Raw genomic sequence first — 25,772 nt, 5'->3', positions numbered from 1 at the left:
CACTGTCTGGAGTCGCTGTTGTGACCACGCGCACCTGGAAGCGAGTCGTTTTCCAGCATGCGAGATCCAGCCGCCGTTTTAAAGTGAGTTGGCTCTCTGGGAACGCGCCCAACGCAGGTGGAAAGGCCATGTAATAAAAAAAGACAACGCTGCTTCATAATTGCGGGTTTGGATTTTATGGACCTTCCAATCACTGTAGCGGAGTAGGGCTCATGGTGCGAAACAGTTATTTATTAGGAATACAGGGTAACCGTGTTGTAGGACACGTCGCAAGTTTGCTTTTAACGAGTGTCTTGTAGACGCATGATTGTGATAACATCGGGTACAACATGCAGGAAGCCAGCTGGTCAGAGACCCAACTGACCTGTTGGCTTTATGCATGCAATGTGCATCCTCGGGATGCCAGCCAGTCTGTGCTGAAAAGCCAGAAGAAATGTCAACAATTACATTATTGGGAGCAGAACAATTTTTTTTTGCAAACTGGTTAAAACATGGTGTCTCATTTTACGAACAGAAGACAGACATGGTGTTATAATGGGGTTAACCTGAAGGTACCAATGATGGCAGCAACTTCTTCATCTTAGATGCTTAATATTTTAAAATAATTGTTGAAAAAGAAGAGGTTAGGAAAATGTTTTTTGAACACAGAGGGTTGTTAGGATCTGGAATACGTGGGTGAGGAACAATCCATATTAGCGCTTTTAGGGAATTGGTAAACATCTAAAAAGGAAAAATATAGGGTAATAGTGAAAACAATCCTTGCATTTGATATAGCATTTGATCATGTTGTTGAGACGTCTCGAGGCTCTTCACAGAACATGCTGTAAAGTGAGTACTGACGAAAGGTCATTGACCTGAAACGTTAATTCATTTCCTCTCTCCATGGATGTTGGAGCATGCCATCGGCCACCCGCCCTTCCCCTCCCCTCCCTCCTCCCCCTCTCACTCCAGCTCGGGTCAGAAATGCTGTACACTGTCCAGCGCCTTAGGACGTCTTCCCGACGTGAAAGACACTATCTTGTTGTTGCTGTTGTTGCCTGATCTGCTGTGCGTTCTCAGCGGCTTCAGCTTTAATAACAGATTTCCAGCATCTGCAGAACTTTGCCTTTGGTTATGCTGTAAAGTGAATTGACTTTATATTTTGTGTCTCGTTTTACTACAACAACAACAAGATTACATTTGTATAGCGGTTTCACAAAGGACTTCCCAAGGCGCCTTTGCTATCTGTAGACAGTTGATTAAGATGTCACTCAAAAATCTCTTTACCTTCTTTGTTTTCCCCACAGGAAGAATGTTCTTGAATACAGAACAAGTTGCCCTAATCGGGCAGGTATTTGAGTCTTATGTCCAGGAACACCACAAACATGACATTGTCCACATTCTGCAGGGACCTGACAGCGGAGCTCATTATCCCATTGTGGTGAATGCAATGACCCTGTTCGAAATCAATATGGAGATCGGTGAATACCTAAATGCATTTCCTAATGAAATCCTTCCTATATTTGACAATGCACTGAGAAGAGCATCAATGACAATTTTGCAGGCTTATCCAGAGCCAAATAATTTGGTCACAAAACAAAATCTTCACGCCAGAATTTCAGGTCAGTGGGTTAAACCTTACACATTTTTATCAAGATTGTAATCTTTTCTGACTTCGGTTATGAAAAGTGTAGGTTGACCTAGTTTGGTACATTCCAAATTTTACATGGGAGCAAGTCCAGAATTAATAACACTTCAGTTTGTGCTAAAATCTCAAATCCATTCTTCCGTTTCCTAAATGAAGGAAATGGGAAGAGTTGTTATCAGTGGAGAATTAGCATTGCACAGATGACCTAATAAAACTTTCGCACTTTATGCAGCTAATCACAAACTAATTAGTAAAAAGTGCAGCAAAAATTCCAGGTTGTCAGTAATCTCCATTCTGATGGACACAGAAAATACAGTGTAGTTTTTAAAAGGTATTCAATGAGATACCAGAAGTTTTAATGGTACCTCACAGCAGAGAAAGCACTTTGAATCTCCCATAGAGAGCCTCATATGAGTTGCACCAACCTGAAAGAGCTCAGCTCAAGGGTTATTTTGTATTCATGCTGAGTTCTCGCAAGTTGATTCTCATTTTTATGCTATGTTAAGGTGGTTAACCCAGTCATTGAACTATTTTATTATTCGTCTTCTGACAACGCAACAATCCCCCAGCACTATATTGGAATGTCAGCCTGGACTATTTCATGGCAAGCAATTTCTGGATTTTAATGATCGTGCAGCTGCTCTATAAAATAGTATCTGAAGAGATGGATAACTTTAAATTTTATTTTGGTCTGTTTTTCTGATAGGTAATCACTTTTAGCCTGCACTTTTCAGTAAATCCTGTGAAGCTCTTTGAGACGTCTCTCCCCCCCTCTCCTCCCAAGTCAAAAGATACCAAAATAAATGCTAGGATTGTTATTATATTATTAGTCACCCAGACCAATAACACTGTCACTATCATATGAATGGATGTTACTTTTCTTAGTACGTTTGAACTTCTTAAAATAGCTACTTTTTGCAGGAGGTTGATACTTTATTCACCAGATATGTTGTCAAACCATTTCTGAACAGACCCAGTTGCACCGATGATTATAGGAATTATGTTTGTTTTATACTGTCATCTATATCTGCATTTCAATTTGTAAATCAATATATTTCCTGATCTTCTCTAGTTCCTTATTTCTTACATTTTAATGACTTGGGTAGTCACATCAATAATATTCCATACACAATTTACAACAACAACAAAATTACATTTGTATTAGGAAGTCCCAAGGCACTGGACAGACAGAGTTTCAGACCCGAGCTGGGGATTGGAATTGGGGAGGGTGGAGGGCAGGGGGGGAAGCAGGGAGATCGAAAGCACGGTCGAAGAGGAGGGTCTCAAGATGGGCCTTGAAGGTGGTGAGGGAGGGGGCGAAGGTGGAGGGACTGTGGGATGGAGTTCCAGAGTGTGGGGGTAGAGGGGCAGAAAGCCCACCCGCCAATAGTGGGACGAGCGAGGCGGGGATGTGAAGCAGGCCATATTAGGCTATTTATGATAATATTTGGTTTGTTACAGAATATTGTTCTATCTGTATGTACTTGTGAGTCACAAATTAATGTGATGTTAATCTTTGATGTCCCTTTTGCTGGTTGATGCTCATATCAGTTGATCTTTACTTCAGTATCAAAGTGTTTATAAATTGCCTAGTGAATATATAGTATTTAGCTACATTGATCTTGATTGCTCCCTTAATAATGGAAACATTTATTTTTCTAATAGTTTTCATATTATTATTATCATCATCAATGTATTCCATTATCAGGAGCAATTCGCACAACCTTATTGTTGTTAAATATGACGGCAAATATTTTCCATACTTAGAAATCCCTTTGCTTTGTTTTATGAATGCTTTTAAAAACAAATACTGCATTTTTGTTTCACTGCACAATATTCATTGGGGTTTATCTTGCAGTCTGTATTTAGAAAGTATGGAACATGACTTACTGAAATGTGCCAAAGACAGATGCTCTCTTTTCCCCTCCCACTAACACCTCCAACAATGTTTTCAATCACAACATCAGTCCACCCGGCACTGATTTCAATGCTATTGTTACCTCTCGGTGGTAATGGTATTCAAGAGATCATTGAAATAGCCTGAATTGTTTCTCTTCATACTTCAGGTTTACCGATTTGTCCTGAACTGACAAGGGATCATATTCCGAAAACGAGAGATGTGGGTCATTTCCTTTCAGTCATGGGGACGGTTATACGCACTGGGATGGTGAAGGTACTCGAATTTGAGCATGAATACATGTGCAACAAGTGCCGACACGTCTTCCCGGTATATGCAGACTTTGAACAGTTTTATACTTTCTGCCGTCCTACATCCTGTCCCAATGAAGACGACTGCAACTCGACCAAATTCACATGTCTGTCGGGATCTTCGTCAGCCCCTTCAAGATGTAAAGATTACCAAGAAATAAAAATTCAGGAACAGGTGATTGATTATAAAGATATTGCGTTTTAGTTTTATCGTACTGTATGTCTCCTGAATATTAACCAAAACAAAATTTGAATATTCTAAATATTTACTTAAGTGCAGTAAATGTTTCTCACTGACCTTCTCATGTCTTCCTCTTCTGAAGGCATTACCTGCTTCCTGGGGTGAATTCAAGATGTCTTTTCTTCCCTAATCTGCGGCCAATTATACAATGTAATTACAATACAATTTACATTTGTATAGCACCTTTCATATCAGGAGGTCCTCTCAAAGTGCTTGAACTATACTCTGGTTCACTTAACATAAATGTGGACAGAAAGCTTTCTTGGTCTGCTTTGTTCTGCGACCCACACATTGAGCTATTAGAGAGATAAGGTCTCAATTGGAAATACAAGGATGAAGTTTTAAAAGCAAATCTGGTTCTACATTTAGTTTGAAGCAAATATTTCTGGATTAGAATTAAGACGTAAAGTGAAATCTCATTTTAAACAAGGAACCAAAAGAGATCTAAAGTATTAAAGAGTTTCAGCAGAGTTACAAAGCGATGACAGTGAGGCTGCTGAGAGGTACTTCAATGCATTGTGCCATGGAATGATAGGGTGTGGCTTTACAGCTGTTCCCCATATCTAGTTCTAAGCCAGATGTTCAGGAGGAGGTGCTGAGCAAAACTGGTGTTTCTCTACAGAGGTGAATTAGCTTGCTGGCTCTTGCATCTCTCTGGCAGCCCATACTAGCTGTGCTGTGAGTACTTCGAGAGTAGATTGCCTGCCAGTCATAGAATGACCAGGGGAGGGATATATATGCTTTTTATTCATAAAGAGCACAATTTCTTCCTTTCCCTTCACAATAAGTTATCTTTTACACCCAGATTTTACTTCACACCAGATATTCTGGTTCCCAGGATAATGCAACATTTTTTTCAATATCGGCATCAAAGCACTTTTGTATTATGAGTATACTATGGGCAAAGCTCCCTCTGCAGTGTCTTGAAAGTGTGCCTTCGCTCCTAACTTCACTGGTTCTGTTAGATTTCAGTTCACTAGCAACTGGGTTTAGCGTGCTCTAATGTGTTTGCTTATGCCTAGGCAAAACTTTTTTACTCTGAGAGATGTGGAATGCCCTGTCAAGTAAGATGATAGAGGCAGCATTCATTGTGGAAGAATGGAGGCTGAAGGAGTATGCGTATAAGGCAGGGCAGTGGGATTGACTGAACATGTTGCTCTGAGAGGTCTGTGCAGACTTGATGGGCCAGATAGCTTCCTTGGGTACTGTAAATTTCTATGGTTTTATGATTCTATGATCTTTGAAACATTGATGGGTTGGGGAAGGGGAGAATTTTGTTTCATCCAATCAGTCTAGATAAGTATTAGAGAGGAAAGAGTTCCAACTCATTGTGCTAACCAGCCTCCCAAATGCTTGCCATGTTTAACAACGGTAGGGACAATGAGAACTTGCATTTATATATAACAACAAGAACTTGCATTTACATAGTGCCCTTCACAAGAGTAGCATCTCAGAGCTTAGAAAGACAACATACTGTTTTCTTGCTGTTGTACAGAATGGCCATGTGCAATATTGCTTACGCACTATTCCTGTTTCAATCTCTAGGTTCAAAGGCTGACAGTGGGAAGCATACCTCGATCTTTATTAGTTGTACTGGAAGATGACCTTGTGGACACCTGCAAGTCTGGTAACTTATGAAAACTTATTACATTTACATCTATAACATGCCCCGAGATAACTTTAACAAACAATCCACATCACTTTCTGCTATCGCCCCCTTAGACACATCTCCCAGAGATAGTGTTATAGAACGTGACTAAAGTATGCACAGGATTTTTTATCTTTAAATTTTGGATACTCTGAGAGGCTACATAAATACTGTAAATCAAGACTTGGGGAATTTCTCCCAATATATTATCAGTCATTGGAGTGTAAATTGTTGGGAAAAATGAATCCCGGGTTCGATCAGAAGACTCGACAAATACCAAATATGGCGTGACACACCTTTGAATGTTTTATTTCAATACCCAACAGGTAATATCAATCATACAATACAAAGAAAAGTAAATGATCCAATAAGCAATACTAGAATGCAATGATTATATCAAAGTAGAATGATTATACTTGATTATATTATATTAAAAACACATTGGTTACATACAGTTAAGAAATACTCATGCTACCAGTTTAAAGGAGTCAGCTGTAGCAGTTCTTCCTCTTTCCTCTCTTGAGCCTGAGCAGCTTAGTGATATATTCACAAACTTATGGTGACCCTCTGATCTCTGCTCCCGGGCTGACTATCTCCCTCTTGAGTCGTCCTGCTCTTCTACCTGTTCTCACCTAGAGGTGGGCTAGTTATAGCCTTTTTCCAAGTGTTCTTTTCCGCTCTACCCATTTCTGATACTGTCACAACTCAGGTTAGTCAATCATTTGGCTTGGTGCCATCCTGACTTGAGTCTCCACGAGGTCTTCCCTTTGTCCTGTCTAAGCCAAAATAATTGATCGATTTAGGGCTGTATCTGGTGCTCATTACTTTGTTTTGTGGGATCGTTATTTTGTTATGTAGAACATTTCTTTTAAGTGAATGCTTATTTCTTATCAGTGTCCCGGGATGGTACCAAAGTCCTTTAGTTTAAATAACTTGTTCGTTAGTTCGCTATTCTTGAGGGTTGCCTTCGGTTGTTTTGCCCTGTCAGAATCTAGAGACTTATTGCTAAGCTGAGATTCTGTGTCGACCAGTACCTTGGACCGTTACCTCTGTGGGCTTGTTGTTATCTTCTGATAAGTAGTGACCTCCTGCCTTTTTCCAAAGCTATCTTGTTATTCCTTGAGAAACAGAGAAAACCAGACGTGTCCAATCCCATGACTGTCAACATTTAACATAAAATCACATATTTTATACATATTCGCATAACATAATCCTGAATAATATTCCATTATAAATTCCTTATATTGTTATATTCCAACAAAATTAATAAATATATTTTGCTTTTTTTGCTAATATTGAATTTCCCTGTTTCTAAGAATGTTACATTTCATGTTGTTAATGTCAAAAATGCTAGGGAATGTAACACAAACAATCTAAAAGGAAGACCCATACTTAAAGGTAAGTACTTAATATTTAAGTGGAAACCTTGTGACACTACAGCAATTATATGAAGCACTGTGAGATATATAATTGCTGAGACCCAAATTTAGATTATTAAATTCACTTGTCAAGAAAAAAATTTGCAGGTTTAACATAGACTAAAGTGCACACCATATTAGTATCACACATTTCAGGCCTTGCAGTTGATAGCTTTAATGCAGTACAGAAATCTTTTTGCCGAATCTGAAAGAGTTTACAGCACAGAATAAGACAATTTGGTCCATTGTGCTGTGCTTTATTCCCCACTATTTTACTGTGGCCTGTGAACTATGAATACCTGAATAGGTTTGTGTGCAAAGTTTCTTATTGTTCCCAGGTTAATGACCAGAAGCCAAATGCTTGAAAATAATATCTGAGGGCTTTGTTTTACAACAGGCGATGATGTTACTGTATATGGTGTGGTGATGCAGAGATGGAAACCTCTCTCTCCTGATGTCCGTTGTGACCTAGAACTTGTCCTGAAGGCCAATTACCTAGTGGTCAATAATGAACAGCCAACTGGAGTCATTATAGATGAAGATGTCTGCAGGGAATTTGAAGATTTCTGGGCAAAGCACAGAGATGATACTTTAGCAGGTGTGGAAATACGTTCCTGCTCTGTAAACCTTCTAACTTTTCATTCTGCAGTGGTACAATTTCAATTTACATGCATTACAGATGTTGTTTTAAATAGATTTTTTGTCAGCAATTATATGATTAACTCAGTTTTGCTAAAGGAAAATGGATGCTTATCACAGCAGAACTTTCTGTTAAAGGTACAAATGTACAAAGTAGTCAATGTTTTAAAGAAAAAATAATTGTGACATAAATCTTAGAAAAATGTCATAAGATCAATAATTGCAACAGGAAATACTCACTGAATTAGAGAAGCCAAAACCATTTGAGAGCTTTAAAAATTATTTTCATTCCGATGCTTAGAAGGCCAGCACTTTGTATCTGAACTGTGGAATTCTGTTGGCAATGAAAATAGTAAACAGTCAGTCAGATTATTGGAAGCTATGGTTATGCTAACATTTTGGGTTAGCCTGTTGCACTCTCCACCTCTCAAAGCCAGTCAGGAACCTTGGTGTTCTGTTCGACCCTGAGCTGTCCTTTCTCCCTCATATCCGCTCCATAACTGGCACCGCCTTCCATCACCTCCGGAATATCGCCAGACTACGGCACTACCTCACCCCTCACGCGGCTGAAACTCTGGTCCACGCCATTATCACCTCAAGGCTGGACTATGGGAACTCTCTCCTCGCCGGCCTTCCCGGCACCTCCCTCCACAAGCTGCAGGTCATTCAGAACTCTGCAGCTCGTGTGCTGTCCCGCACCAGGCTTCGGGACCACATCACTCCCACCCTCGCTCGCCTCCACTGGCTCCCCATCCCCCAGAGGATCGAATTCAAGATCCTCACCTACAAGGCCATTCACGGCCTTGCTCCCTCCTACCTTTCCGACCTACTATCCCCCTACTTACCTGCCCGTACCCTCCGTTTCTCTGGTTCAGGTCTGCTCCACATCCCCCGCCCCAACCGCCCTACCATTGGTGGCCGGGACTTCAGCCTCTCAGCCCCTAGGCTCTGGAACTCTATTCCCCAGTGCCTTCGCCTTGCTTCCTCCCTTTCCTCCTTCAAGGCTGGTCTCAAGACCTTTCTCTTTGACCGTGTCTTCAGCTCCCCTCTCGACTCTCTACCCCCTCCTCGCTCCCTCCCTTCCCTTCCCTCCCCTCACCCTGACCATTTCCCCCCTGCTCGGGTCCTGACCCAACTGTACAGCGCCTTGGGACGTCCTCTAGACGTGAAAGGCGCTCTATAAATGGAATCTTGTTGTTGTTGTTGTGGGTGTGATTTCATCAAAACTGCTAACCGGTCAAATCTGAAATGTTAAGCCGTCCGAGCCTTTAATTTTAATTTAATTTTGATTTCCAATCATCCATGTTGTTGCTTTTGGCTGTGCTGTGGAATCATACTAGTAAATACACTCCAGACAACATGCCTTCATATAGTATTTTGCATATTGACTATGTAAAGAGTCATGTTTAGTCTGAGCTATGGTAGTGTACAACCAATAATATAATAATAATCTTTGCATTTGATATAGCGCTTTACACGTTGGGAGGACGTCCCAAAGCGCTTCACAGAACACACTGTAAAGTGAATTGACTGTATATTTGTGGGCGAACGCGGCAGCCAATTGCGCACAGCAATGTCCCATAAAACAGTCGTAGATTGAAAATGACCAATTTATTATTGTTTTTGGTTTTGGAGGGATTATTATTAGGCGTGTGGAGTAAGGAAACTTACCCAAGGTTTCGCCCTGCCTGGAATTGAACTCAGGTCTCTCACTTGCAAAGCGAGTGCTCTAACCACTGAGCTACAGGACTCCAAAGCATCATTAGAGCATGCTTTGTACAATAGAGCTCCATTATAATTTGCGTTCACTTATAATGTGGATCCTGGCTTCTTGCATGCTTAAAAAAAAGTCACGAGATGGGAAAAAAGTGTCTGGGTCATCAAGTTGATGGTTGTGTGATTGGTGACATAATGTGCAGAAGTGCTGCCAAGCAATCAGTCCCCTTTATAAGGCTTATTGGAGTTTTAGGGACTTCATGTACCTCATTTTAACTGTGTTCGACTGTTGGTGAATTACATATGTATCTATTAAACTTCATAGTCAGTTAATAACGTGCTGCTTCTTGTCTCACAAAAAATCTTTAATGTTCTTATTTTTTAAGGGAGAAATGAAATTTTGGCCAGCATCTGTCCTCAAGTATTTGGCATGTATCTAGTGAAGCTGGCTGTGGCTATGGTGTTAGCTGGAGGAGTGCAGAAAATTGATGCAGTCAGGAACTAAAGTTAGAGGTAAGTAGTATAGTAATCTAATGTTATGTTATATATAATTATTTTAATAATAATTAAAACCAAGATCCTCACCCTTGTCTTCAACTCCCTCCATTCCCCTGCACCCCCCTACCTCTCTGACCTCCTTTCTCCTCAAAACAGTACCCGTTGCTTGCGTTCCTCCAGGTCTGGCTTCCTCCTTGTCTCCCAAGTCCTCCACTTCACCCTTGGCAGCCGTCCCTTCAGCCACTATGCCCCGAGGCTCTGGAACTCCCTTCCTCACTCCCTTCGCCTCGCCCCCTCTCTTCCTATTTCAGGTCTCTGCTGAAGACCTTTTCGACCGCGCCTTTGGTCACCTTCCTCCGCCTTCCCCTGGCTCGGCCCCAGGATTCGTTACTGTGAAGCGCTCTGAGACGCCGTCCGGCATGGAGGGCACTATATAAATCCAAGTTGTTGTTGTTGTAATTATAGAATTTAATATATTGTCTTTTTATATCATCAAAACATCTCAAAATGCTTCATAGGATTTATTGTAACTGGGGTGACTGTATATTTGGAGGTATCACACAAACAAATGTAAAATGTATGACACATTTCATCTGGGGGATTGTTGGTCAGAACAGTGGGAGAAACCCTTTTTTTTCAAATAGTGCTTTTAACAGGCGGATGGAACCTCAGTTTCTTATCTGTAGGATGACACCTCCAGTAATGCGGTGCTCACCAAGCATTGAATTGGAGTGACAGGCAAAACTATGAGGTCTTAAGTCCTGAGGAATATATGTAGTTTGGGACATGACATGTGAAGTGCTTGCCAGGATGGTGGAAGGCAAACTATATGGATCTTGATCTTCTTTCACCAGCAAATTCTTATGTTCTTATGAATAATAATACAAGGAACATCTCATACAGCATTCCTTAAATTAATGGGAATAAAACCTTTTACAGTACTAGATAACTCAGCTATAGCATCTAGATATGATATTTCAGAGGCTGTGTCAAATATGAAAAAATTGCCAATTTTCGAGTTGTCACATTGATTGCTTCACTTTTTCAGCCACTGATGTTATCAGCACTTCCTAGCCATAGGAAGTGACCACAGCAATGTTTCCTGCATATCATGTTCACCCTCTCAACACACAGGATGTGACATCACTAGTGACCTGGCAATGCAGAAATTAGCAATTTTTTAGTGCAGGATGATAGCTAGTCAGTGCTGAAATCGGATACAACAAACTTTTGGTTAGCACAGATCTACAGAACACCAGAGCTTTTAACAATGTGATGGTGGGCGTGGGGAAGTAGAGTTGAGGGTGGGGATTTTATGCTGAGATTGCCCTGTAATTACCTGCAACACGTTTTGAGACCTATCAATATTTTTTTAAAATAAGATCTTTCTTAAACTGAACCATTTTGACAATTTGTATTCTGACATATCTAGATATTTTTGCTCAAGATTTACTTGAGTATTATGTTGTGACTTGAATTTATGCTTGTCCCAATAGTTTCATCCTTGATGGTACAGTACTGGTGTGTCTTCTGTAGCAGTAATGTATTACTTTGTTCTGCAGGAGAACCCCATCTATTACTGGTAGGAGATCCTGGCACTGGGAAGTCTCAATTTCTTAAATATGCTGTAAAAATCGTCCCTCGCTCAGTATTGACGGCTGGAATTGGATCCACCAGTGCAGGTACACAATTGGTTTATTGCAATTAATGTAATGTAACTTGGGAAGTTAGTTAATCTCAAGAAATTAAATCAACCTGTAAATATAGTGGATTAATGTAATGGGCCGTCGATGGTGCAGCAGAGGAGATGAGGGATGTGCAGGAGGATCACCTCCGGAATATCGCCAGACTACGGCACTACCTCACCCCTCACGCTGCTGAAACTCTGGTCCACGCCTTTATCACCTCAAGGCTGGACTATGGGAATTCTCTCCTCGCCGGCCTTCCCGCCACCTTCCTCCACAAGCTGCAGGTCATTCAGAACTCTGCAGCTCGTGTACTGTCCCGCACCAGGCTTCGGGACCACATCCCTCCCATCCTCGCTCACCTCCACTGGCTCCCCATCCCCCAGAGGATCGATTTCAAGATCCTCATCCTCACCTACAAGGCCATTCACGGCCTTGCTCCCTCCTACCTGTCTGACCTACTATCCCCCTACCTACCTGCTCGTACCCTCCGTTCCTCTGGCTCCGGTCTGCTCCACATCCCCCGCCCCAACCGCCCTACCATCGGTGGCCGGGCCTTCAGCCTCCCAGCCTTTGGAACTCTATCCTCCAGTGCCTTCGCCTTGCCTCCTCCCTTTACTCCTTCAAGGCCGGTCTCATGACCAAGCCTTCGGCTCCCCTCTTGACTCTCTACCCCCTCCTCGCTCCCTCCCTTCCCTCCCCTCACCCTGACCATTTCCCCCCTGCTCGGGTCCTGACCCAACTGTACAGCGCCTTGGGTCGTCCTCCTGACGTGAAAGGCGCTCTATAAATGGAATCTTGTTGATGTTGTTGAGGCAGTAGCCAGCTGAGCGAAGGAGGCGGGTAGAGGAGTGGGATGTGAGCATGTCAGAGAGGTCAGGGCATGAAGTAATTTGTACGTGAGCGTGAGCATCTTGAAATTGGTGTATAATTATCTAAAAATAAAAGTAAAATGTTTGGTGATAGATTGTTGGTCATTGGTAGGTTTTAACCAAAGCTCATTGAGTTCTGTGCTCATACTACAAGGAACATATAACTTGCACAGGTGCGGCATCTTGTCCATCTTTCATTGCAAATAAGTTCAGTTCTTTGGTTTCTTTTTATAAACCTTGGCTAGGGAGAAATCTTAGGCAAGTTTCTTACTCCACATGCCGCTGTTTACCTAGCAGTAAATAGGAACCAGGCTGTTAGTCGATTGGTAGATCACTTTCCGGGGGTAATAATACTTTCAAAAAATATATATTTGGTCACTCAATCCACGATTGTTTGTGGAACACTGTTGTGTACAAATGGCTGCCGTTTTTCTCCAACAAAATATACAGTCAATTCACTTTACAATATATTCTGTGAAACGCTTTGAGATGACTCGAAGATGTGATGAGGCGCTATATCAAATACAAGGATTATTATAATTATTAAATTCAAACCTTAAATCCTGTCGAACTCTCCCCAACACAGTAATGTTATTTCAAGGATATCAGGTCCAACCATGTGATCTTTATGGTGAGAATTTAACTATGGAATACTCTGAAGATGTTCTCAAGATGCATCCTTTATTGCTCCATTTACTTTGGTTGATAACAGGTTCACTCGAGACTTTTACCGCACAATCAATAACTCCTACAGATTCTTTCCCGGTTCCATCTTTCCGAATGGACCCACTTGAAGCAGCGGCCCACATTTGCATGCCGGACAACCATGTTTCCACTTAACTGTAACACACTGAGTTTAGAAAGTAAAGGTCAGTTCAGCAAGAACCTGTGATTGAATGCATATAGTATGCGCATGCACACTTTCAGCCAGCAGGGGGAGAAGTGCACTTTTACCAGCATTGATAGTTAGTGAGAAATCTAATACAGTTACACTACAAAATAACAGAGACATGCATGCAAAAAGAGAGGTTAAGAGAGACGTGAAATGTGTGTGGGTGAGACAGAGAGACTTTGGGAAAACCTGGGAGAAAGGCCAGTAAATGTAATGATTAATGGCAAAGCAGACGTGGACTTGACAATGAGTTGCTGCATTTATTGACAATTGGAGCAGCACCTTCTCAATTCTTCGCATAGTTTTCTGTTCTCTTTGAGTGTGTGATACGTTCCTGAAGTGACGATCTGAAACTTGTCCACATTTTTCATTTGGAGAGAGTAATGTGAAGAATTCAGTGGATAAATCGGTCGAATATAAATGCGAAGATTACTTTATTACAATGCAACACACTTTACATTTACATGGCACCTTTCGTATCGGGTGGACGTCTCAAAGAGCTGGCGAGGCACTCATGCTGGTTGGTGTGAACCAAACAGGATGGGGCGGGAAAAGATGACCATAATTTATAATATTTCTTCTAGTACTTGCTTTAGTTATTCCCAACTTTTTTGAATGAATCCCTGTACTTGCAACTTTATTTCAATATGTCTTTTCATATTTTTATTTTAGTTTAGAGGTTAGTTTTGACCTTGTTTAGCCACAGCTGTCTTGGCCTTGCTAAACTGAGGGGCATCACAAATTTGGTCACACAATCCATGACAGTTCATGGGACGTTGCTGTGTGCAATTGACTGCCGTGATTCATCCAGAAAATATACAATCCACTTTGCAACGATGTGATCTAGCACTATATCAAATGTGAGGATTATTATTATCATTATCACCCATGGCGTCGAGATCATTTGTTGGAAGGACCAAGGTTGATCGACTGAGTGATCTTGTGAACTGAGGCTTTTAAAGCAAACTGAACAGTAAAATTTTTAGTCGTTGCCATCTTAAAGAAAAGAGCTTTGTCTGAGTCACCACCAGCAAAAGCACCTCCCATAGTAATGGGTGAAACTCTTGTAAGTTACATTGCTTTGCCTTGAGCATATTCGAACAATGCCTGTGTACATCAAACTGCCTTTTGTTGGCAGACACAGAGCAGTGATAATGGTATAGTACTGTTAAGACCTCCATAATCTTATTTTGCAGGCTGGGGAATATTTCATCCATTCATCTATTTAAGTTTTTTTNAAAGCTAATCATTTATAACAAGTTAAATAAAATGAAAACCAATGTGTCAATAGGTAAGCTCCTTTGAACTTGATACCAATTTTTTTGAACTTTTTTTGCTTAAGACCCTCACCCGAGGGCAGCACTGGATATGTAATATCTAATTCCAGATTCTGTACTGCAATTTTATAAATAACTGTACTTCTACTTTTGAAATATTAGGTTTAAGGCTCATTTTGAGAGCTGTCTTATCTCATCCTATGTGCATCTAATTTGGATAAGCAACAATTCCACCCAATTCCAGCAGATGGCTGAGATTGCTTATTACTTTCATTTCCATATTAACTCATTCACCCCTAAATGCTCCACTTCATGTCTTCATGAAGGCCTGACATTTGTCATGTTCTTAGCCTTAAGATCATTGACTGTACATTTTGCCAACAAAATGGGAGGCTGGGTAAAGCGTGGTCAAAGTGGTAGGTTTTGACATGGACCTTGACCTTGAGAGAGTGAGTCGGAGGGACTCCAGGATAGCATTCCAGATAATGGGAGCAGAAAGGCGGTCCATTCCATATCATATGATCCATTACATTCACATGTATTTCAGTAAATTAACCCATCCAGTGTCTCAACTCTATCGATAATGACCCTAGTACTAGAACAATACAGTGAATTCGAATGACGTGAAATATTTTCTGCACTTTTCTCACAGGTTTGACTGTGACTGCTGTGAAGGACTCTGGTGAGTGGAATCTGGAGGCAGGAGCCTTGGTTCTGGCAGATGGAGGCTTATGTTGCATTGATGAATTTAACAGCATTAAAGAACATGATAGAGCCAGCATCCACGAGGCAATGGAGCAGCAGACTATAAGTGTGGCAAAGGCAGGGTAAGACATTCTCACACGCTCTTGACATTAGTTTCATAGTGAGGACTGTTAAGTATAGTGAGAAACTACTGTTATGTTTGGCGTCAGATGAGTTTTCCATGATTGTCAGGCAGTCACAATGTTTCCTTGCAGAAAAATCATTCAAACAATTTTAAATAAAACCCAAGATGCAAAGATCTATAAAGTTGTAAAACAGTTCTTGATGGGCTGATGGTTTCTTCTGTTCCTAGGTACAAATCATGTATAGTGATCATGTATAGTGATAGATAATAATACAATTGTTTTGATACCAATAAAATTATTAACAATAAGTTAACACTTGTAGGATGTCCAAAATACTTCCTACTGGTCTGATACCAGTTGTATGATTAATTTTTGATCAAAACATTGTGCATGTTCCTACATTAACACAATGAATACAATTACATCAAATAATTATTCCTTAAAATTTCATGTTGGCTATTTTAGTACAGCGCCAGGCAATTAGGATATAAATTTATATATGATAAATTTATATATGAACTTACTAAAATTCACTGACTTATTTGACAGAATGGAACCTCATTATAAGGTGGCAGTTGAAATCCATAAAATCCCAACCTGCCTAATAATGAGGTCTGATAGCTGGTGTAACTGTACATGTGCACAGCTGTCACGGTTGCTTCCTGCACCCTGGACGTTTCCCGCACTAAACAAGAAGGTCAACTTCCAAGTCATCAGGTTGCTGCAGATGTCACTTCCTATGTGCTGCTCGAGTACAGGTACAGTGTGCAGGAAGTGACATTAGCAGTGATCTAATGACCTGGAAGTTGGCCTCTTTTAGCCCTGCAATCAGCTGGTTTGCGAGACACGTGTCATCTGGTTGGGCACAAAGTGTAGTAAATGGTAGTACATCTATAACACTCCATTTGTGTTGTAAACAAAGCAACATTGTATGAAATGTTGCTATAATGGGGCTGAACCATATTTTAATATTTTGGTATTATTGGTTTTAATATAGGAACATAAGAGTTGGACAAACTGCTGTTTAGAACTGCATATTATAAGAATATTATTTTCCTGTCATTATTATAACAGATTGAACATATAAATTGCATCACCAGTTAACCCACATCTTTAAATGTTGCCCTGTATTTTTAGCCTTGTATGCAAGTTGAACACAAGGACCACTGTACTAGCAGCTACAAATCCAAAAGGCCAATATGACATTCATGAATCTATTGCTGTGAACACAGCCCTGGCCAGTCCATTGCTGAGCAGATTTGACCTTGTGATAGTACTCTTGGATACCAAAAACGAAGAGTGGGACAAAGTCATAGCTTCCTTTATCCTAGAAAACAAAGGTTTGCACTAAGAATTAAAACATTATTTCCTCTCTTGGATTTGCATTTTATGTACTTTAAATAACATTTTTATATTTTTTTCCAAGTTGTTCACAAATGAAGTATAAGAGTTTTTGTTTCAAATGAATGGTGATAAATAATTATAAATATAAATTATTTAAATAGTTATAAATAATTTGTTTCCCTGAAAATTTACAGCCTGCCCAACCACAAGTGAAAAATTGTGGAGCATGGAGAAAATGAAAACTTACTTCTGTCTCATCAAGACTTTGCAACCTAGAATATCTAGTGAAGCAGATACAATCCTAGTAAAATATTACCAACTGCAGCGTCAGAGCTGGTTCAGGAATGCAGCGAGAACCACTATACGCATGCTCGAGAGCCTGGTCCGCTTGGCTGAAGGTGAGAATCCTCACGTCTAATGATCCGATCAGTCTCCCTGCATCTAAAGACACTTTCTGGATGGGCTGAAAACTACCGTTTCAGTATAGACATTGTGGCAGGTGCCATCCTTCAGATGAGACGCTAAATTAAGGTCTCGTCTGCTTGTGCTACTTGAAAAGAGAGGAGAGTTTCTCCCGGTGCGCTGGCTAACAATCTCCCAGACAAAAAAATGGTCATTCATTTCATGGCTATTTGTGGGTTCTTGCTGTGTCCAAATTGGCTGCCAAGTTTCCCTACAAATAAACAATCACTTTGATGTGATAAGGTACTGTCGGTATATCAAATGCAAGGATTATTATTAAATAGAGGGACCAGGTTGTTGCTGCGAGCTGCTCTTGAGGTAAAATTACCGATTTACATTCATGAATATTCCTTTCCTCCTAAGTAAAAAGAATCCACCTTTCAGCACATTTCTTGGGTAATACTTTGGAGGGATTATAACCTCTGTAGAATTTTTTGAAATTTTCTTATTATAATAATGAAATTATATTTCATTTAGTGTCTAGTACATCAAAACATAAAAAAGTGTTTTGCAGGTAATTGCTGTGAAGTGATTGTATATCTGTAGGCAAATGTGGCAGCAGTGTCCCACTAACAGCCAGGAAGGGAATGGACAATTTATTTTTGAAAGATTGTTGGCCAGGACACTGGAGAAACTCCCCTTTTTGTATAGAGCCATGGAGTCTTTAATGGTCACTTGATCAGGTAAACAGAATCGTGTTTTAATGTCTATATAAAGGATGGCAGCTTCGACAATGCAGAGCTCCCCCAGCACTCGACTGTACCAGTGTCAGGCTAGATCACTACATGGAGTTTCTTCTGGTGTCCTGGCCAACAATCTTTCAAAACTTTCTGACCCATAGATGAGAGTGCTACCAATTGAGCCAGGCAGGAACTCTACTCTGGCATGAGATCCCTCCCTCCATAGAGTGCCTGACCTTCGTGAATGGTTGCTCAAACATACAAATGAAATGCTATTTATTTTCCATACTGTTGATGAAATACAGACTGACTGGGGTAGGTGAGTGGGGGACACTCTTGAGTTTACTGTACTGTTAAAGGGTTTAAAGAAAAGGTTACTGAAGAGGCTTCTCATTGGTTCTCATTTTACTTTGACTGGTGTGAAGGAAAACTGATTCACACTTGAATGCAGAGGCTGACCACAGCAATGTTCTGCTGCTCTTTTGACGTCAGGAGAATGAAGATGTCAACATGGGACTGGCACCAACAACAGCTAAAGATAGTACCAAGTCCCAGCAGCTCAGTACAAGCCATAAAAGGCAAACACCAGATTTAGATAGTAACATCTGAGCAATACTGTTCTACACCAACTCTTACTATAGAAAAGCAAGGTTCAAACTGAGCTCTGCAGAGTCTTGCAAATCACATCATATATTGGCACTATTAAGTGTAGCTTGTACAGACCTGGGTTGTATAAATCAATGCAGTTAACAATAATAATAATTATAATCTTTCCATTTGATATAGTGCCTTATCGCGTCTTCTAGACGTCTCAAAGCTCTTCACAGTATATACTGTAAAGTGAATTGACTGTATATTTTGTGGGCAGATTGCAGTAGCCAATTGTGCACAGCTTTGTCCCACAAACAGTCATGGATTAAGTGATTTAAAAATTTTTTTTGAATGGAAGGGATTAAAACCCCCGGAAATGCGATCCGCCAATCGACTAACAACCAGGTTCCTACTTACTGCTAGGTAGACAGAGGTATGTGAAATAAGGAAACTAAGGTTTCGCCCTAACAGGAATCAAACCCAGGTCCTCTCCCTTGCGAGGCGAGTGCTCTAACCACTAAGCTACAGGACTCCACAATAGTAGAAATACCACCATATTAGACTTTTGGTGAAAACTTGTATGAGTTAACCATGGTCAGTCACTAGTGGAATGAATTAAAATTCTGAATGCCCCCATACCCTCTATTAATTTTCACCTTGTCACCTAATATTTCTTTGAAACTGAAATATACCATTGCTCCAAGTCATTACTTCTGAAAAGATAGTTTGAACGTTACCTACTGAAGCATAGGTTATTTCTACAAAATGGATAAAGAGGATTACTTTTAAAGAAAATTTGATTGAGGGCATTACTGCATTTCTTGACCTACTAAGGTAAACTTTCTCGAGCTGTCAATATTTGTATGCTAATTTCTGAGAGTGTTTTAAGGAATACTAGCAGTACAGGCCTGCCAAAGGCAATAATGTTTTTGCAAAGTATTTGATTATGTATGTTTCCCTTCAATAAGGGTCTTGAGTTACTAAACTAGATTCAGGAAAGTAATTACAACCTTGGACTTTTACTTAATCAGTTATGTGTTTTTAAATATTGTTTGTGCCTTTCTAATTCTCTAAATGCAAGTTGTTGTCGAAATTGTCATCAATGTTATGTTAATACTTTATATTCTTTTGCAGCTCACGCCAGACTGATGTTTCGAGATACTGTAACCATTGAAGATGCCATCACAGTGGTCTCTGTAATGGAGTCTTCCATGCAGGTGCACATTTTCATAAATAGTTAAGATGGCCAACAAGCTGCCAGATAAAATTGGTCATTAACTTCACACCTGTTTTGGGACATTACTGAGTACAAATTGGCTCCTGAGTTCGCCTACATAACACGGTCACTACATTTTACAGTAAAATCCTGTAACGCACTGTGAGACATACTCCTTGCATGAAATTTTATTAAATGCAAGGATTATTATTAGTATTATGACTAAGAATGTTCCTCCACAAGAAGGATTTAAAATCACAGATTTAATTTACTATTCATTTTGGTAAAGCAAAGTCTGTAGCAATTTTTTTTCTCTTTTTTTGTCATTCGCACATTAGGATATAAGATTGCTGACATCAGATTAAGCGTTTTTTTTTAGTATGGAGGAGGCAGAAGTTGCTTGTTTAAAGACATATGTTAATGGAAAGGTTGAGGGACTCTCTCATGCTCCTAGTTGCTCGAACATAGAATGTTTTGCAATCAATAGCTATTGAAGCTACGACCATAGCAAGACTTTAAAGCAAGAATTTAATAAAATTTGAAGAGGAACAATATAAAGTGTACTCAGAAGCAGCAAAGAACTGGGATTAAAATGGAGAATCTGGCACGAGAATAAAAACTTGATGAATCTTCTGTGCAATCCAGTACAATACTGTACAATACAACACGTATATAATGTTTCATGTCAGGAGTTTATCCCAAAGCACTTGACAATTTAGTGTAACTTTTCTATGATTCTGTGCATGTATATGTAGCAATAGGCAATGAATGCACTGCAATCTTCTGAGATGTTACTTTACAGAATGAATAATAATAATAATAATAATAATAATCCTTGCATTTGATATAGCGCTTTTCACGTCGGGAGGACATCCCAAAGCGCTTGACAGAACACACTGTAAAGTGAATTGACTTTTTGTGAACGCGGCAGCCAATTGCGCACAGCAATGTCCCACAAACAATCGTAGATTGAAAATGACCAATTTATTATTGTTTTTGGTTTTTGGAGGGATTATTATTAGGCTCTATCCAAATGTTCGTACCACTTTACTGATTTTCTGCTTGTTGGCAAATTTACTAACTTCGGAAAGCAAGAATAATTATTCACTACTTATGGTTAAACCTAACAACCTTTGTAAACTTAACGCCCCAAAATGCACCTTATTTCCATAAATCTAGTTGCAGATTGCAATGTGCTTTGTTTCCAGGGAGGGGCTCTTCTTGGTGGTGTGAATGCATTGCATACATCATTTCCAGAAAACCCAGCAGAGCAGTACAGAATGCAGTGTGAGCTTCTGCTGGAGAGACTGGGGCTCCACAATCTTCTCCAGAAAGAACTGGAAAAGCTTGACAGGTAAAATGGATACTCAGCTCCAGATCAAACCGAGGAAACAATACGAAGGTCAACGATATTATTTCCTTTATTGTATTGCTTTAACCCTTCACTGAGATACAAAAAAATTGGATTGTTTAGTTGGGGGAGGAATAGAGGGGTAGACCTCGTACAACAACAACAACAACAACAACAAGATTCCATTTATAAAGCGCCTTTCACGTCAGGAGGACGTCCCAAGGCGCTAGTTTTAATTGCACATTAAGGTAGGAGAATGGAACTAAATGGATAGCTCTTTTGGAGAGCCAAGAAATTCCTAAGTGTAAATAGTATACATATGTGGAACTCAATTTGATTTGGATGCTCTTATGCATGGTCCACTTGTGTCAGACCAATTGGGAGAGCTGATCAAACCAATTGGGAGAGCCAGCACAAACAGAATTGATCGAATGGCCTCCTTCAATGCTGTAAATTTCAATGATTCTAGTTCTATGCATAATAATAATAATAATCCTTGCATTTGATATAGCACTTTTCACGTCGGAAGGACGTCCCAAAGCACTTCACAGAACACACTGTAAAGTGAAATGACTGTACATTTGTGGGCAAACGCGGCAGCCAATTGCGCACAGCAATGTCCCACAAACAGTCGTAGATTGAAAATGACCAATTTATTATTGTTTTTGGTTTTGGAGGGATTATTATTAGGCTCTGTGTGGAGTAAGGAAACTTGCCCAAGGTTTCGCCTTCTGCCTGGAATTGAACTCAGGTCTCTCACTTGCAAAGCGAGTGCTCTAACCACTGAGCTACAGGACTCCATAAATGAATGTTTTAGTTATCATTGTAAACCAATTGTAATATTTTCTTTACAGAATTCATGGTGAAAAAGAACAGGGGTCACCTTCTGGAAGGAAAAAGTCGAATGACCAGACCTACCTGTTTCCTGACAATTCCACTGATTGTTCAAAGAATGAGAGGAACAGTGATTTTCAGGACATCGATCAGAGCGACAATGGTTTGAACTGGTTTGATGGCTCCCAAAGTGAATTTGAACCCAAAATAGGTGATATTGCACAGATTGGATCTCCTACACCAAAGGATTCTTATCTACCCATATTGCCTGAAACAAGTATCTGTCCAGAGACTGTAACAAATACAGAGGCTGCTGCAACAAACCTGGACCCTTCCAACAGGACTTCAGAACCTGAAAGCTTTTGTGGTCCAAATAACATGAGCTCAGCTGGTTCAGCCATCAAGATCACGAGAATTGATCAAACTGTCTGCACTGAAGGACAGATAATTGATGAATCGTGTGCTTCTTCAAACACATTTAAGCCTGTTATAAAAATCCACGGATCAAAAAAGCTACACTCGAGAAGAGTTGTAGAAAGTATAAAGTTGTTTGGAAACACCCAAAATTTGAAAGCAAGTCACATGTCTGAAAGTAAGGAAACCAGTGCAATTAATGTGAATGACTCCTCATGCACACCAAATAGTGGCAGCTCAGACCAAGGTCCTTTGCATAGCACACCTGCTGCAGCCACTCAGTCTGTACCCTTGTTCAGACCAAGAAATACAATGCACGAGGCTTGCATGACTCCCCCAGTCCCTGAAACCAATGCAAATTCTAATCCTCTACTGGCTAAATTAAAAACATTTGAATTCAAACAAAAGCCAAAACTTAGTCATTCAGTTTCTGGCTCTTTGACACCTCATATCAAAGCTGGTGAAGTTGGGGTACTGAATGCTGAACTGTCCTGGACTTCGGAGCCACATGTGCAAAGCAGTGATGCTTCAGAAAAGCAACAGAGAACACTCGCATGTCCCTCTGAAACTAGGTTCCCTCATAAGACAACAGGCAAAAGTGTACATGTTGAAGTCTGTGGTGGAGCTGAGTTGCCATTAAAATCTCTGCTTGCTGTGCCAAAGTGTTCTGATATTGTACAGGGGCATGTGGCAATGGATGTAGCAAAACATCCTGTCTGTACAAAACCAAATGTAGATCAACAAAACAGACCAAAATTCAACTAATACAAATCACGGGGAAGTATCCTCCAATACATTAGCGAAACTTGCCAAATTCTCCTTTAGTCCACCTCCTGAAAGGGGAACGGAAAATGTAATTGAGGAAAATCGCAACAGTAAGAACGTGATAGCTAGGAAGCTTAATAGACTGGAGCAAAATGTGAATGCAGATTCTGCATCAACAGCTAAGAAAAGGAAGACTTTTAGGTTTGCCCCAACTCACAATGCAGCAACCATTGCAAGGAAGTATCTTTTTTCTACTGATGAGTTGGATGATGATGATGGTATGCTGGATTTTGACTGGAATGAAGAATCGAAGAAAAAACCCAGAGCATAATAGATTTTGAATAGTGCATTTGAATAGTTATCCTTCAAAAAAAATGTTTTGAATTTAATTGTAACTGATCCATTGGATCCTACAATCTTATGACATTTTTGAAGAATCAGAATAATGAAAACAAAGTATACAAATAAGAGAATAGGGGAAAGAAGAAAATAGTCTGAACCATAAAGCATCATATTTGACCTGTGAAAAGACTATTGTGTATGAAGCCAATGCTGTGTACCTAACAGTTGAGGCTAAAGAGGTAACATGCTGCCTGCGTGTTGTAAATATAACAGGATATTTTTCAATCCAGGACATAAACACTTGTATTTAGAAAAGAAGGACCATGTGTTGGAACTGTACAACTCTCCACACATCCAGGAGAATAACAGGTGGGTTTCAACCACCATCAATTAGACTGGAAACTGCAGGCTGATGCTGAGGTCAAGAGGGACCAAGTTCTGTTTTTTTGGGGGGGGGGTGGGTTTTGCTTGATCTCACATGTCGATCAAATTCGATGTACTTCAACTCGTCTATTGCTTCAACTGTGTTTGAAGTCATGATAATTGAAAGCATTTTTTTTTACGTTTGGTGAAAACACAGAAGCCAAGGTAAATGCACTAAAGGGAAACTTAAATCTCGCAGTGAATTAACTCCTTTGATTAAGTTCCTCTTCAATCTACTTAAATAGCCAAACATGATTTTCTCCTGTTACTGATTCACGTCCTCCCAACGTTGAAGGCGCTATACAAATGTAATTTCGTTATTGTTCTTGTTGGGTAGTACAATGACACTGAATTTAATTCACAAGATCGGTTCGAGTGAAGAAGGTCCTTGGGACACTTGTTGACAGTATGCAATTATAACAGGATATTTTTCGATCCAGGCCACCAACATTTGTCTCCAGAAAAGGAAGGAATGGAAGGAAGAGATCTCGTCTCATTCCAGAATATTTATCTTGCTGTTATCCCATCATGGCATCAAACTGTTTTTTTATATAAATAAGTCCAGTGTCTTGGCCTCAAGCACCTTCCCTTGTAGAGTCCAGTGTCCTGGGCTTGACTAGTGTCTTTCTTAATAACTATTTGGGTCAAGCAATAGAAGGGTAAGTGGATAGCATGACTTGATCTTGCTGTGAATCCAGGCAGATTAGACTGTGGGCTCCTGCCCCCTCTTCATATGACCACCGCAAAGGTGCAATACAAACCAATAAAGGCTTCCTGAAGGAACTAAGGTTGCAGTGACATTGTTTACCTAGATTTCTTTACAGGGGTTAAATTGCCAATTCATGTAGCTGAATAAGCAAATCCAAAGTGCGTAGAGAAACTGCTGTAAAATGATCAGCATAATTGATGAGAAATAGGCTTGTATTAAGAATGACCTTGCCACAAGGATTTAGTTTTGCATATAATAATAATATACTGGGTGATAAGTACATTTTTTTTTAGCCGCACAATGTATGATATTGATGTGAGGAGTTTTCATCTTATGTTACAAGAAGAATTTATTGCAGAATGTAGTTGTCCTTGGAAGAGCTAATCGGCATTACAATAAGTTACTGTAGATCCCATTGTTTTTCAATCAGTCACAATTATGGTCTTTTAATAAAATAATTTCTTATTAAATTGTTTTATTGTAAAATTAATGGTTTGGGATTTTGTTCCATTTCTTGCTCTCTGATCTCTTCTCCTGTCCTGGGTGTTTTGACTCCTTTTCCTGATCTAGTCCTCACCTGACGTCCGAACATGTAGTTTCCAGTAGGGCCTTTTAATGGTTATCAGGAGTGGGAATTCTTACTGATGTCTCGCATCCTAAATTGAGTTGCGGGCATCATTTATAATTGTTAACCTGGCTGTGATTAACTAATTTAGCACACACGCACACTCGAACTGACATTCTTCTGTGCTACATGCCAAGTGCTGCACGAAACCAGCACCAATTTGTCCGTTGGAGGAGCTATTGCAACATTTAAATATAAATGTTGAAATCAATGCTGACATCTTTCTCCAGTGGTATAGAACATGGGCAAAACTTGTCAATGAAGTAATACCAAGACATTTAAGTACCGACCAGCTACAAAACAATATGTGTTCATTTACACATTAGCTGATGTTACTGATGTAAACTTCAGATAAGTCTTAGAGAGATCAAATATCAGGATCTCTTTTAAAAATATATATATTAGATGTAACTGATTGTTTCCAATTCTGTTTGTTTTTCAAAATAGATTTGTTTAACGCGTGCT

The 25,772-nt window shown here is 40.0% G+C and overlaps 1 protein-coding gene across 1 annotated transcript; it reads left to right on the top strand.

Moving 5' to 3' along the window:
- The first annotated feature begins 52 nt into the window (after window positions 1-52).
- On the top strand, window positions 53-25,110 carry mcm9 (minichromosome maintenance 9 homologous recombination repair factor). The gene is given in 15 exon segments (XM_007899657.2): window positions 53-83; window positions 1,287-1,601; window positions 3,694-4,010; window positions 5,622-5,703; window positions 7,540-7,740; window positions 9,884-9,990; window positions 9,992-10,010; window positions 11,558-11,677; window positions 15,374-15,548; window positions 16,689-16,891; window positions 17,090-17,293; window positions 19,763-19,845; window positions 21,053-21,198; window positions 22,050-23,207; window positions 23,209-25,110. Coding segments are annotated over 14 exon segments (3,456 nt in total). The 5' UTR covers window positions 53-83; window positions 1,287-1,291; the 3' UTR covers window positions 23,540-25,110.
- Window positions 25,111-25,772: the final 662 nt, after the last annotated feature.

The sequence above is a fragment of the Callorhinchus milii genome, unplaced genomic scaffold (genome assembly GCF_018977255.1).
Source record: "Callorhinchus milii isolate IMCB2004 unplaced genomic scaffold, IMCB_Cmil_1.0 Scaffold96, whole genome shotgun sequence".
Taxonomy (NCBI): domain Eukaryota; kingdom Metazoa; phylum Chordata; class Chondrichthyes; order Chimaeriformes; family Callorhinchidae; genus Callorhinchus; species Callorhinchus milii.
Note: the sequence above shows the minus strand (reverse complement) of the source record. Positions and strands in the feature narration are given on the sequence as shown.